This window comes from Talpa occidentalis, unplaced genomic scaffold (genome assembly GCF_014898055.3).
Source record: "Talpa occidentalis isolate TD23 unplaced genomic scaffold, MPIMG_talOcc4v2.1 talOcc4.4, whole genome shotgun sequence".
NCBI lineage: Eukaryota > Metazoa > Chordata > Mammalia > Eulipotyphla > Talpidae > Talpa > Talpa occidentalis.
This window is the reverse complement of record NW_023604295.1, coordinates 80,450,419-80,463,664: the sequence shown is the minus strand read 5'-3', so window position 1 is coordinate 80,463,664 and position 13,246 is coordinate 80,450,419. Positions and strand designations below refer to the sequence as shown.

Here is a 13,246-nt window from a genome sequence, read left to right as displayed (position 1 = left end):
GTGAAGGGACTAATATCTAAGGTCTACAGAGAACACTAACAACTAAGCAAGAAGAAAACAAAAAGCTCAATCAAAAAGTTGAATGACAACTAGACACTCCCCCAAAGAAGATATACAGATGGCCAGCCAACAGGCACATAACTATGTTCATAGACACTGATCATCAGGAAAATGTAAGTTAAAATCACAACACAACAACACTCTGCCTGTGAAAATGGCCTGTGTCAGAAAGCACAGTGGCCTATGTTGTTGGTAAGGATGTAGAGAAAAAGGAATCATCATACACTGTTGGTGGGAATGTAGACTAGTAAAGCCTCTAAGGCAAACAGTGTGGAGGTTTTCTCAAAAGATTAATTTACGATCATAGGATTCAGCAACTCCACACATAGGCATCTATAAAAAATATGTAAAACACTAATCCAAAGGAATATATGCAAAGGGATATGCATCTTATGTTCATTGCAGCACTCTTTAAAACAGCCAAGTTAAGAAAACAACCTAAGTTCCCAAAGACAGATGAGTGAATTAAGAATATATATCCAGGGCCTTCCTGCTGGCGCAGCAGTTGAGCGCTGGGTTGCGAAGCTACCCGCAGCCTCTACAGCACCGGTTCGTTCCCTGGCCAACGGGCGAGGGTCCCACGCGGCGCGCAGACCTCTCCTGCCACCCGCTGCTGAGGGGAGCCTCAGCAGTGTACTTTGGTCCTTCTGCCTGTTCTGCTCCCTGCTCTGGCTCTGGCAAATTCTCTCACCCCCCCACCCTTCTGACTGTACCCAGTGCAATACTGGATGATTTCACACACATGTGCAATATAGAAAAACAAAGAGACAAAAACAAAAAGCAAAACTTAAAAATTTGACTACAGAACTGAGGCAACCTACCAGAGGGGATAGGTGGTGCAGGGAACTAAGTATAGAGTTCTCCAATGGACTGACGTAGAGGATTCTCAGTGCCCTGGTGGTGGCAGCGATAAAGTAATATACATCTGAAGAGATGTGTACTTGTATCTCTGAACCTTATATGGTATCACATACCAACATTACCTCAATACATAGTAATGCATTTTTGAATGCTAGTATTGAGGTTTTAATCCATATTAATTTTCATTTATAAGACAATACAAATCTGAAAAAAATAGCATGACTTGTACATAATACAATCTAGATCAATTCTGGTTAAAAAACAAAGCAAAACAAAAAACAACAAATGATGCTCATCTTTTTACTATAGGGATTTGATCATTATGTTTGAAACTAAATCCTCTAGATTAAAATGGAACTACTGGGCCTCCCCGGTGGTGCAGAGTGTTGAGCGATGCACTGTGAAGCTGTCCGCAACCTCTGCAGCGGGGGTTCCATTCCCTGCAGGCCAGGGAGAAACCCAGATGGTGTGGCAGACCTCTTGCCTCTCCTGCTGCTCCCCTCAGCAGTGACTTCAGTCAGTTCTGCTCCCCGTTCTCTTTGGTGAATTCGCTCACCCTGGGCGCCTCTGACCTGTACCCCCATTCTTGTATAAATAAATAAATCTTAAAAAAAAATGGAACCACTAAGCAGGAGGGTTGGACTGAGAACAAAGTCAGTGGGGACCCTATGATCTATGGTGGGTTGCTGTGGTAACAGAGATCTGAAGAGGATATTCTATCTCTTCAAATCACAAAAAGTATTATAAACCAATGATACTTTAATTTTAAAAAAATGTTCAACAGTTCACATTTTTTAAACTTCCCCTTTAATTTTAAAAGGATATTTGAACAAATTGCAAGTTGAGTCATATAAAATCACCAGTATGCCAATATCTTTTGCCTCTGAAAAAGCAGCTTTACATAATTCAATTTATTTTTTTAAAGATTTATTTATTTATTTATACAACCACTGGGTATAGTCAGAAGCTCGGGAGGGTGAGAGAATTCACCAGAGCCAGAGCGGGGAACAGAACAGGCAGACTGACGAAATACACTGCTGAGGGGAGCAGTGGGAGAGGCAGGCGAGGTCTGCGTGACATGTGGGACCCTCGCTGGTGGCCGGGGATCGAACAGGCACTGCAGAGGCTGCGGGCAGCTTCGAAGCCCAGTGCTCAACCGCTGTGCCACCAGGGGAGGCCCTAATCCAACTTATTTTTTGGTGAAAATATATTGAAATATATGGTTTCTCTTAGCTTCATTTCAATTTTTATTTTACTAAATTAGGTAGATTATGTATTTTAATTGTATAATGTGTAAATCTACATTTTATAAAATTACAATCTTCCCTTCAGTCTACTCATCCTTCAAACAATAAATTGATATATGTATACTTATGCTATACACAGGGACTTTTTTTTAAATAATGCTTACAAATGTTAATAATGGTTGTTTTCATAGTAGTAAGATTGTGGCTTACTATATTATATTTTTTCTATTGCTTGTATTTTTGAAAACTAAGATGCCTCCTATTCAGGAATATAGCATTTTTTTTTATTCTAAGGTGAATAAGAGAAGGTATCACTAATATAAAAAAGCAGCAGTTAAGTATGAAATGTACCGGCCCATAGAAATTCTTCTTGGACTTACAGCTGCTCTATTCAATTGCATGAATGACTTTCTGATGATAATTATGAGGATTTCTTCCCATAATTTTTACTGAACCTTTGCATATTCAAGAATATGGTTACTATGTGTTAGACTACTTTCATTGAGATTTAGGAAATAGAATGCACAACTATAATTTCTCCTCAATCTATGGTCTGCCAACCAGCAGCATTGGCACCAACTACTTGTTAGATATGCAGAATATCCAGTCCCACCACTAACATACTGAATCAGAATCCCTTGTGGAATTAAACAAGTATTAGAGTTTAAGGAACACTGTTTTTAAAGATTGAGTCTCTGACAAGAATGTTGGTTACCAGCTTTCATAAAGCTATAGAGATAAGCAACTCAGTGAGTTTGTAGAATGGAGGAAGAAAATTGAGGTTCACATGAAGATCCTTAGCCCACAATTCAAATATATCACACGCCCTAAGGGGTGCTATCTCTGGTGAGGGTGATCATTCACACATTTTAACATTTTCAGGATGACATAGTGAGATTTCTGAGAAATGGACACAAAGTACAATGGTTAAAAGAGAAAAAAAGGTCATTCTGTTTGATAACTAGTTCTCTTGTCACGGGATATGGAGAATCAGCACAGTTAACATTGTTCACATCAAAAAAAAAAAAAAAAAAAAGAAAGAAAGAAAGAAAAATAGCACTACCTGCAAGATTTCTCAGCATAATTAATTCTTTTTCCAAACTGTCTAAGGTTTCTTGCTCAGCAGTGCCATCTAAGAAAGGCTCATTATTGTCAGTGATGTCTACATATTCAATTTCTGAAATTTCAGAAGCAGCTCTAGATAATGATTGAACAGCTACACTTCTTGGTCGAAAATGAGAGAAGAAAAGGCAGCTGGAGTTATTTTTAATAGAGTTGGAAAGTGGTAAATTTGCTGCTGAAGGTTTCAGTGATAATTGCCCTAAAATGAAAAATGAAAATTGAAATCAACTCTTTTTAAAAATCTGAATGAGTACTTAACATTATAAAATGCCAGCACACTGAATTTACAGAAGTTAAATTCATACAAAAGAGGTTATGAGAAAATAAACTTTAGATTATCATACATTCAGGTTTACCATATTTATTAATCCTCCAGATATCTTCCAACATTATCAGAAGACTTTTGGGTTATTTTGTCCTAATTTTCCTACATTCAGAAAAGATAAGCTGAATTTTAATATTTACTAATACAAAATATCTACAAATCAAGAACAATTCAACACACAGTATTATAATCAACGGTTTCAAAAATTCTTAGACATTATTATGGAAGAATGTGTTTCTAAGAAAAAATAACCCACAGGATAAATATGGTATGATATCCTGGGAATAATTTTACTTGATGTCATCTAACTTATTCTTATACTGAAACAATATGAAGACATAATTGGCTTGAATGGAAGATCTTTTTAGAAAAACACAGGTGTTAAAGAAATTGAGATCACACCTCTAATTTTCATAAATATATGTTTGCAGTCTACTGATTTATAAGGCAATTTAGTGGAAAAACTCTAGAAGCAGAGACCTAACTCTGGTTATTGCTTTTGTTCCACTAAGGCAGTTGACACTTGATCTATTTCAAAGATTGACTTAGTTGGTTTCTCAAACAAGTGTGTTTCTCACATAGTAGGAAGAAGAATACTTTCAAATCCTACATTAACACAACATAACAAATTTAAAAGTTTATACTGTTCCAAGGCTATTTAATAAAGCCCAAGGGAATTTTCAAAGTAAAAATTTAGAAATCCATACTATGGATAAATTTCTAAATGGTATTCATTAAAATAAATATTTATATTAAATAAAAATGATTTTATTATTATAAGATGACCTCACATTAACTTAACACAGTTGTGTGTGTGCATGTGAAATATCAGTATTTAAAAAGAGTTATAAATCTTGATAAAAAAGACAATGAATGGAGGTATGACACTCCCAGGCTTCAACTAAACTACAAAGGTAGAGTAATCAAAACAATATGACATCAGAATAAAAATAGACACAGAGATGAATAGAATATGATGAAAGGGGGGGGGATCCCATATATATGGGAAGTTAATTGACAACAAAGGATTCATGAGTATACAATGGAAAAATGGAAGTCTTCAACAAATATTGTTTAGAAAACTGAATAGTCACATGCAAAAGAATAAAATTAAATCACAAGCTCACATCATTTAAAAACATAATTCAAAGTGGATTAAAGAACTGAATGTAAGACGTGAAACCATTAAATAGAAAACATAGGGCAGGAGCCTCTATGGTGTCACAGAGGTTAAGTCTCAGCACCATCAAGCTATCACCAGTTACTGAGGCCTGAGTTCAATCCACCACCAGGGAGCTGTCCCACTTGGCACAGCAGACCCCTCCTGTCTTGCCTGCTGCTTGTCTCAGCAGTGTATTTCAGTAGATCTGCCTGTTCTGCTCCCCACTCTGTCTTTGGTGAATCCTCTCACAACATCGTGCCTCTGGTCTATACCCCAGTCACCCCAGCTCTTGTATGCATAAATAAAAAAAATCTTAAAAAAAAAAAAAGAAAACATAGGGGAAGTACTCCAATACATTATTTCAGTGATGTCTTTAGGGACTCTACTCCAACAGCAAAGGAAATAAGAGCAAAAACAGGGGAACTAAAGCCTCCCCCGTGGCGCAGCGGGTTGAGCACCGTGCTGTGAAGCTGTCCGCAGCCTCTAGCACGGCTTCCATTCCCCACAGCCAGGGAGATTCCCACATGGTGCCGCAGACCTCTCCTGTCTCGCCTGCTGCTCCCCTCAGCAGTGTATTTTGGTCCTTCTGCCTGTTCTGCTCCCTGCTCTGTCTCTGGTGAGTCTTCTCACCCTCCTGTGCATCTGGCCTGTACCCCAACTGTTGTATAAATAAAATAAATCTTTAAAAAATAATAAGAAGTAAATAAAGGGGAAAAATTTCATAATGCAAGATGCTATTATTGAAAAAAAAAGGGCACACTACTAAATGGGAGAATATATTTGCACACCTTACATCTGACAATGGGCTAATATGCACCATCTACAGAGTGTACACAAACAACCAAAAAAAAAAATTAAAATGTGCAGTGAAGGCAAAATGTACACTTCTCCAAAGAAGGAACACAAATAATAGGCACATATAAAACATGTTTTCATAACTTATCAACAGGAAAGTATGGGCCTCCCTGGTGGCGCAGCGCTTGAGCACTGGGTTGCCCGCAACCTCTGTAGCCCCTGTTCGATCCCCCGCTGTAGGGCGAGGGTCCCACATGGCGCGCAGACCTCTCCTGCTGCCCGCTGCTCCCCTCAGCAGTGTACTTTGGTCCTTCTGCCTGTTCTGCTCCCTGCTCTGGCTCTGGTGAATTCTCTCACCCTCCCGCGCTTCTGACTGTACCCAGTGCATGTATAAATAAATAAATCAATCTTTCAAAAAAAAAGAAAAAAGAAAACAGGAAAGTGCAAACCAAAACCACAATGAGATACTATCTCAAACCTGTGAGAATAGCCTATATCAAAAAGACCAGAAACATGTGTTAACAAGAATCTGAAGAAAAAGGAATCCTCACATACTGTTGCGATACTATATACTGGTCCAGCACCTAAGGAAAATAGTATAGAAGTATCTCAAATATTAAAAAATACATCTACCATAAAAGCCAGCAATATTCCACACTTAATTACCTACCCAAATAATGCACTGACACCCATATGAAAGGATCAAGGCATGCTTGTGGTCATTGCAGCATTGTTTACCATCAAGTTATGGGAACAACCTATGTGCCCAATAACACATGAGTGGTTTAATAAGATTTTATACACACACGCACACAATATACACGAAATACTACTCAGCATTAAAACAACAACAACAACAATAGACTCTTGCTATTTTTAACAACATGATGGAACTGGAGGCAATTATGCTAAACAAAATAAATCAGAAGGAGAAAAATACTGGATGGTTTTTCCATATGTACAATACAGAGAAACAAAACAAAGTGTCTCAAAAACCAACTAGAAGACAATTTTAGAAATGTAACTAAATTTCAGGCGACCATTGAGGGAGGCAGGTGATGGAGAACAATTTGTGGAGGGGGTCCAGAGGACTGTGCTAGAGGAGTGTTGTTGCACTTCTGGTAGTTGTATTATAGTAAAATATAGTTGAAAGATGTGATCCTATAACTTTGAATCATGTACAGTATCGTAAACCCATGTTATCTCAACAGAAGTAGATAATAAAATAAATAAAATTTAAAAGTGTTACTGCCATTATAATAAAAAATAATTTGACTAAACATATAACATATAATGTTATTCCCACTCTATTGAGTCAAAGGAACATGTAAAATTCAGCAGAGTAGCCACAGGCCATTGTAATATTAAAATATTTAATGACTATTGGGTTTGTATTTTTTAAGTTAAGAGACCTATTTTGAATGTAGCTAGTGCCCTAACAAGAATCATAATGCAGTATGCAATTATTTCACAAGAGAAAAAAACTAAGATAAGTCTCACAGGGCACAATTTTAATGAACATTCAGTATTCAATTTTGTGAACTTTTTTGGTCATGATTAAATTATGAATAAATTAAAATAGGATGTTAGGTGCATAAAAAGTCATACATCCTTCTATTTTCTCATTTCCAGTGTTTCTGCTCTATAGATGAATAAAGTGAAGTGTGCACAACACTTGAAAATCCGAAAGGATGATGGTTTTAAAATAAACCACTGTTTTTAATGAGTAAACTTAAAATTATTTTTTAAAGATGCTTTCCTTTTATTTTTTTATTTTATTTTATTATTATTTTTTTAAGATTTATTTATTTATTTATTTATACAAGCATTGGGTACCGTCAGAAGCACAGGAGGGTGAGAGAATTCACCAGAGCCAGAGCGGGGAGCAGAGCAGGCAGAAGGCCCGAAGTACACTGCTGAGGGGAGCAGCGGGAGGCAGGAGAGGTCTGAGAGCCATGTGGGACCCTCCTTGGGTGGCCCAGGAGCAGCCGGGGATAGAACCGGTGCTGCAGAGGCTGCGTGCAGCTTCGCAACCCAGTGCTCAACTGCTGCGCCACCAGGGAGGCCCTTAAAATTATTTTTGTAGCAAAAAATTATTTTGTCTTTTTTGTGTCTATGCTCAGAGACAATTTTGAAGAAAATAAACTATCAAAGCTACTATAATTCTAGAAAAATAAATGTAGCTATCTCAACAAATTGTTTTAATGACCAGCATTTGAATAATATTTCCTCTTTTCATGTATAAAATCTAATAAATCAATATTTTTTCATATTCATTAAGTAAAGCAAACTTGGGCCTCCCCAGTGGTGCAGTGGGTTGAGCGCCATGCTGTGAAGCTGTCCGCAGCCTCTGCAGTGCAGACTGATCCCGGCTGCAGGCAAGAACCCACATTGCGCCGCAGGCAAGAACCCACATTGCCCCGCAGACCTCTCCTGTCGCATCCGCTGCTCCCCTCAGCAGTGTATTCTTGTCATCTGCCTGTTCTGCTCCCTGTTCTGTCTCTGGTGAATCCTCTCCCTCTCCCGTGTCTCTGGCCTATACCCCAGCTCTTGTATAAAAATAAATAAATCTTAAAAAATAAAAGAAAAGCAAACTTAATGTTCCTATGTATGAAATAGTGGTAGGGGCAGCAATGGTAGAAGCATAGGACAATGAATCATACATTAATGCAACTATATGAATAAAAAGTCCTAGGATAGTGGAGAAAAGCATTCACTTGTATCCATATTCGGCTATTCTTAAACAAATAAAATTTAAATGAATTAAAATAAAACAAATGAATGCAAGCTATTATAATCAAGGCAAGGACTTGTGTGGACACAGATAAATATGAAGCGAGAAAAAATTCACATAATGTAAATGCCCATCATAAATGTCAAATAAAAATTTATTAAAAAAATAAATAAAAATAAAGCTCCATCTGCTCAATAAAAAAAAATATTGATCCATATAACAATGTCTTAATCAACAGTGTTTGAATTGAATTGATTCTAATTAAGGATAAAAAAGAACAATGGGTGTCATGAGACCATCTTTCTTACTGAGAGTATGTTCAAAATATATTTTAAAGCCAAAACAAAAAGATACAAGACGATCCTATTTTGTCTCTGATTTTACTTTTTTTTTTTTTAATTTAAGTGAGCGTGACATTCCCTTTAATAATGATGTATACATTTGTTCATTTACTGGTAGAGTTAAAATGTGAAACAATCGAGACTGGCACCAAAGTAAAATGTCATGATTGAGGGAGCATTTAAAATAAATAAATAAATAAATAAATAAATAAATAAATAAATAAATAAATAAATAAATGAATAATCCAGGGCAAATTATAAACCTAAGAAATTTTGGAAGTAAGTTGTAGCATCACTGAAAAATGTAATTTTAGAAATTCTGACTCCATGAGGAAAAACATAAAATGGATAATGGCTATTACAGAAGAGGAAAGGAGTGAAAATGGAACAGAAAAATTACTCAAGGAAATATAGAGAAAAATTTTCCAAACCTAAGGAAGAAGCTAATTATACAAAAGCCCATGAAGCTAAAAGAACATCTGGCATCAAAATGCAATGAGATCTGATTCAAGACACACAGTCATGATATTTCTAGAATTCAAAAAAGAAAGTATTAATTAGAAAAATAAAAAGAAGTAATCTGCAGTGGAATTCCCAATAGACTGACATCAGACTTCTCACAGTAAGTTCTATGGACAAGGAGAGAATGTAACTGTATATACAAAATACTTACATATAAAAATTGCCAGTTAAGAATACAGTACCCCAATGGCTCTCCTTAAGATGAAGGAGAAATAAAGTCTACCAAGACAAGTGGAAGCTAACAGAACTTGCCAACACTGGATCTCCTCTTAAGAAATGTTGAAATGGGTTCTAATATTTAAATTAAGAAGAGAAGAAATCACTCAATATCTCAACAAAGAAAAATGTAGAACAAGAAAACTTACAAAATGTCAATGGCAAATCCTCATATAACAATAATAATCCTAAATGTAAATGGACTAAAATCATCGAGGAACAGGCATAGATCATAAAATTTCAAGCTTCTGTTAGGTCTAGGAGAGTCATGTAAACACCAGAGATACACAGGCTCAAAGTAAAATTTTAAAAAATGGCCCTAGAGACAAATGGGGAACAAAAAAGCATGGAGAGTCATATTTATATCAGAAAAAAAGACTTTGAGGTAAAAAAGGTAACAAGAAACAGAGTATATTATATAAAAATTAAGGGATTAGAATACTATAAAATATTAACATTTATCATTGTATACAAACAAAATAAGGACACTCAAAATATGTAAGCAAATATTTAAAAATCTGAAAACAGACATTAGGAGCAACAAAATTGGAGATTTCAATACTCCACTTTTACCAGTGGACAGACAGTAAATCACCAGAGAGGAAATCAACAAGGAAACAACAGTGTTAAATGAGGAATTAGACTACATGGGCTTACATTTAAATGACTCTAGGACCCCGAAAATGCTGAGTTTAAGTGCACACAGAACACTGTCCAGGATGGACAACATGTTGAGTCACAAAAGAAGGTTCCATTAATTTATGAGACAAAGCCTAAATGCATATTAAGAATCATCTCTGATTACAGTGATATCAAACTAGATCTCAATGAAAAAAAAGAAAAGAAATCATGGGGCCTCCCTGGTGGCGCAAAGGTTTAAGCACTACAGTGTGAAGCAATCTGAAGCCTCTACAGCACGAGTTCAATCCCCAGCCAGCCAGAGAGCAACCCACATGGCGCAGCAGACCTTTCCTGTCTCACCCGCTGCTCCCCTCAGCAGTGCATTTCAGTCAATCTGCCTGTTCTGTTCCCCACTATGTCTCTGGTAAATCCTCTCACCCCCTGCATCTCTGGCCTGTACCCGACTCTTTTAAATAAATCTTTAAAAAAAAACTCAGGGAAAACTACTAACAATTGGAGATTGTAGAGTACACTACTGAATGACTATTTTATATTAATGTGGAAATTAAAAGATACATTGAGACAATAAAAATGAAGATACAACCTATTAGAATTTATAGGACACAGCTATAGAATTTAAGAGGGAAGTGTAGAGCAATATGTGCACACATCAAAATACATAAAAGAGCTCAAATAATTAAACCTACTCTCACTTTAAGGAACTAAAAAGAAAGAACAAATAAAACCAAAATCCAGTTGAAGGAAAGAAATAATAAAAATTACAACAGAAATAAATGAAATAGAAATTAAAAAAAGATAGTCCAAAAGACCAATGAATTCAAATTCATTATTTAAAAAAAATAAGTAAGTCTATATTTAGACTCTTTAAGAAAAAAATAAGAGATAAAATTCCAATGCATAGAATTACTAAAAGAAGTTATAACAGACATTTCAGAAATACAGAAATCATTAGAAATTACTATAAACATCTATATAGAAGTAAACTGAATAATCTAAATAAAATGGATAATTTCTTAGAGATATACAACTTTTATATACTGATCAGGAAGAAGCGGAAAACCTGATCACAGCAATTGCAAGCAAGCAAATTGAAACAGTAATCAAAATTTTCCAAAATAGAATCTAGGGAGAGATGATTGAACTAGTGAGTTCTACCAAATATTCTAAGACAAATTAATACCTGTCTTTCTAAAACTCTTCCAAAAAAATTCAGAAAGCAGAAATGCTTCCAAATACATTCTATGAGGTCAACATTATTCTGATACCAAAAGCAGAAGAAGACATGCCTGAAAAAGAAATTTACATAACAGCATTCATGATCAACACAGAGGGAAAAATCCTCAACAAATTCATAAAAAAATTGAATTAAACAATTCATCATTACCAAATAGGATATATTCCAGGAACATAAGGACAAGGTTTGGTTCAATTAATAATTCACCACATCAACAAAAGAAAATATAAAAATCATGAGATCATATCACTAGATGCAGAGAGAACATCTGGAAGAGAAAACACCAATTTATGATAAAAATCCATATAAGTCTGTGTAAGATGGAACATATTTAAAAATAATAAAGATGATATATGACAAATCCACAACTAACTTCATTCTCAATGGCCAAAGACTGAAATATTTTTCTTTGAGATCTGCTCAAGACACAGATCCACTTTCACCACTACTATTCAACATAGTATTGGGAATCCTAACTAAAGTGAAAAAAGCACAGCTGTTGAGCTGGGCTGCGAAGCTGCCCATAGCCTCTGCAGCACCAGTTCTATCCCCGGCCACAGGCAAGGGTCCCACATGGTGCACAGACCTCTCCTGCCGCGCCTGCTACTCCCCTCAGCAGTGTACTTCGTCACTCTGCCTGTTCTGCCCCCTGCTCTGGCTCTGGTGAATTCTCTCACCCTTCCGTGCTTCTGATTGTACTCAGTGCTTGTATAAATAAATAAATAAATCTTTTAAAAAATAAAGCGATTTGCAAGAGGAAGGTATAAAATAAATGCAAATTGGGAAAGATGTAAGGCTATTGCTGTTGCAAATGACATCATTGTATACATAGCAAACCCTAAGGACTCTAATAATTGAAATAATACATCAATATAGTACTGTCAGGTTGTAAAATCAGCTTAAAAAATCGTGCCTGAGGTCCTCCCAGGTGGCACAGCAGGTTGAGCACAGTGCTGTGAAGCTGTCCGCTGCCTCTGCAGCTCAGGTTCAATTCCTGGACAGCCAGGGACATTCCCATATGGCATGCCCACTGTGGGAATCTGCCTGCTCTGTTCCCCACTCTGTCTCTGGTGAATCCTCTCACCCTCTCACACCTCTGGCCTGCACCCCAGCTATTGTTTAAATAAAAAATAAATCTTAAAAAAAATAAAAATCACGCCAGAACTGAACAATGAGCTAGAATAAAATAAATCTAGAAAAAACAAATTCCCATTTACAATTGCATGGAAAAGAATTAAATACCTAGAAGTAAGCTTAACAAAGGAGGTGAGGGACATATACAATGAAAACTATTAGAATTTATTAAAAAATATAGAAGAGGGGCCTCCCCGGTGGCACAGCGGTTGAGCGCTGGGTTGCGAAGCTGCCCGCGGCCATTGCGACGCCGGTTCGATCCCCCGCTGCTCCCCGGCCACCAGAGGAGGGTCCCACATGGCGCGCAGACCTCTCCTGTCGCCCGCTGCTCCCCTCAGCAGTGTACTTCAGTCCTTCTGCCTGCTCTGCTCCCTGCTCTGGCTCTGGTGAATTCTCTCACCCTCCCGCGCTTCTGACTGTACCCAGTGCATGTATAAACAAAACAAGCAAACAAACAAATAAATAAATAAAACATGCCTCTAAAAAAAAATAATATATATATATATATAGAAGAGAGCAGAAAAATGGAAAGTATTCTCTACTTACAGACTGGAAGATTTAACTTGATAAAATGACAGTCCTACTCAAAGCAATGTAATGATCTACTGCATTCCTTATCAAGGCCCCAATAGCATTCTTCAAATAAAAGCAAATATTATAAAACTCATATGGAATAACAAAAGACCCCCATTAGTAAAAGTGATGCTGATCAAAAATAAATAAATAACCAGTAATACAAAGTTATGGTAATCAAAACGGAGGTACTAGAAAAAAAATAGGCATAGAGACCAATGGAATAGAATTAAGAGCCCACAAACAAACAACAACAGAACAGCCACATGGAAAGTTCA

At 36.5% G+C, this 13,246-nt stretch overlaps 1 protein-coding gene across 4 annotated transcripts in view; it reads right to left on the bottom strand.

Moving 5' to 3' along the window:
* The window catches only part of ZBBX (zinc finger B-box domain containing), a 184,481-nt gene that overhangs the window by 23,232 nt on the left and 148,003 nt on the right, over positions 1-13,246 (bottom strand). For 3 of the 4 annotated variants that reach the window (XM_054700724.1, XM_037525753.2, XM_054700725.1), the window contains exon 18: positions 3,232-3,489. The exons of the other annotated variant lie outside the window; for it this stretch is intronic. In XM_054700724.1, the coding sequence (XP_054556699.1) occupies positions 3,232-3,489 (258 nt within the window). The remainder of the gene's footprint in view (positions 1-3,231; positions 3,490-13,246) is intronic. 4 annotated transcript variants of the gene reach the window in all.